The following is a 1,206-nucleotide window of genomic DNA, read 5'->3' on the forward strand; positions in this document are numbered from 1 at the left end:
ATACATGTACATGTACCAGATACGTGTATACAGACTTACATTGTACACGTCTTCAGAGTCTTTCTTTTTCATTCTCTCAATGATGAGGCCCTTTAAGTACTCCATCTCAGTCTGTCCTTCACTGACCATCTTACTAAAGTCACTCATCAGGTACTCGTAGAGCTCCTGGAGTCCATAGCGCTGGACAGTGTAATAGGCTTGGTCTACATCAAGCTCAGTCTCTGATAGTGCCTGTACAGCATCATCCCACGAGACTTGAAACCGCCCATCAATCTTTTTAAAGAGTTCATTGATCTGGAGGAAGAAATGAAAAGAGCATTAGAATACTAGAAGCAGTAGTACATGTGTATATGCAATACAAAGTTAACATACATGTACAGTAGTACGTGTAGTTTTTACCTTTTTCTTCCTATTTTTCACACAGAGCTTCTTTGCAGCCGTTATGTCTCCTTGACACTCAATCAATACCAATCTGATCTCATTTCTAGACGGTATACCATATGATCCTTTATTGCACTTTTCGAATTTAACTCCCACTATTGCATTCCTGAGAGAGAAAGAGAGGGATGCTTATACACAAGTGCTAGCATGTACAGTGTATATGCAATTGCATACAGAATTATTCTAAAATAAAGTCATACTTGATGATTTCAAGCCATTTATTCTGAAGATAATGCAATGGGTCCTTGGGGCTACGTTTAAGAGCAATTTGTACCTCCTCTGGGGAAAAACCAAACGGAGTACACTCCTATAAAGAGAGACAGAATAAAGAAGGGTATATGTAAAATAATATTCATAGTAATAATACTACTACTACTACTAATAATAATAACTTTTACCTTTAGCCAATGCATGAAGAACTGTCCATCTTCCTTAATCTTGTCTCTCTTCTTTTGTTCCTCCATTTCATCATTAATGACTGACGGGTCAAGCTTAGCCGCACCGGTACGACCTCTTCCCCTCTCCCCTTCCATCGTCATCAGTTGATCAGCAGGAGGTGGAGTCTCGTGTGCGTTATCTGTTAAACTGTAAAGGTCCGTACCTTTGTAGTGCGGCTTAAGATGAGTGATTGTCTCGTTATGCCTCAGTTTTTCTTCCAAGAGACTTTTCTGCCTCTCTGGTGCCAAATTTCTAAAATATTCAGCCTCAGCTTTGTATTTCTGGAACTGTTGATCTATGGCGCTGCTTCTTATTTCCCCTCCTGTA

At 39.7% G+C, this 1,206-nt stretch overlaps 1 protein-coding gene across 1 annotated transcript; it reads right to left on the minus strand.

Annotated features, from left to right (window-relative positions):
* Positions 1 to 39: 39 nt before the first annotated feature.
* Positions 40 to 1,200, minus strand: LOC105316321 (uncharacterized; the record flags this gene model as incomplete). The annotated part of the gene is made up of 4 exons (XM_011411154.2): positions 840 to 1,200; positions 642 to 748; positions 400 to 547; positions 40 to 294 (listed from the first exon to the last, which is right to left on the minus strand). Coding segments are annotated over exons 1-4 (651 nt in total), but the record flags the coding sequence as incomplete, so codon positions are not given.
* Between the last annotated feature and the right edge of the window lie 6 nt (positions 1,201 to 1,206).

This window comes from Amphimedon queenslandica, unplaced genomic scaffold (genome assembly GCF_000090795.2).
Source record: "Amphimedon queenslandica unplaced genomic scaffold, v1.1 AMPQUscaffold_1711_Cont26282, whole genome shotgun sequence".
Lineage (NCBI taxonomy): Eukaryota > Metazoa > Porifera > Demospongiae > Haplosclerida > Niphatidae > Amphimedon > Amphimedon queenslandica.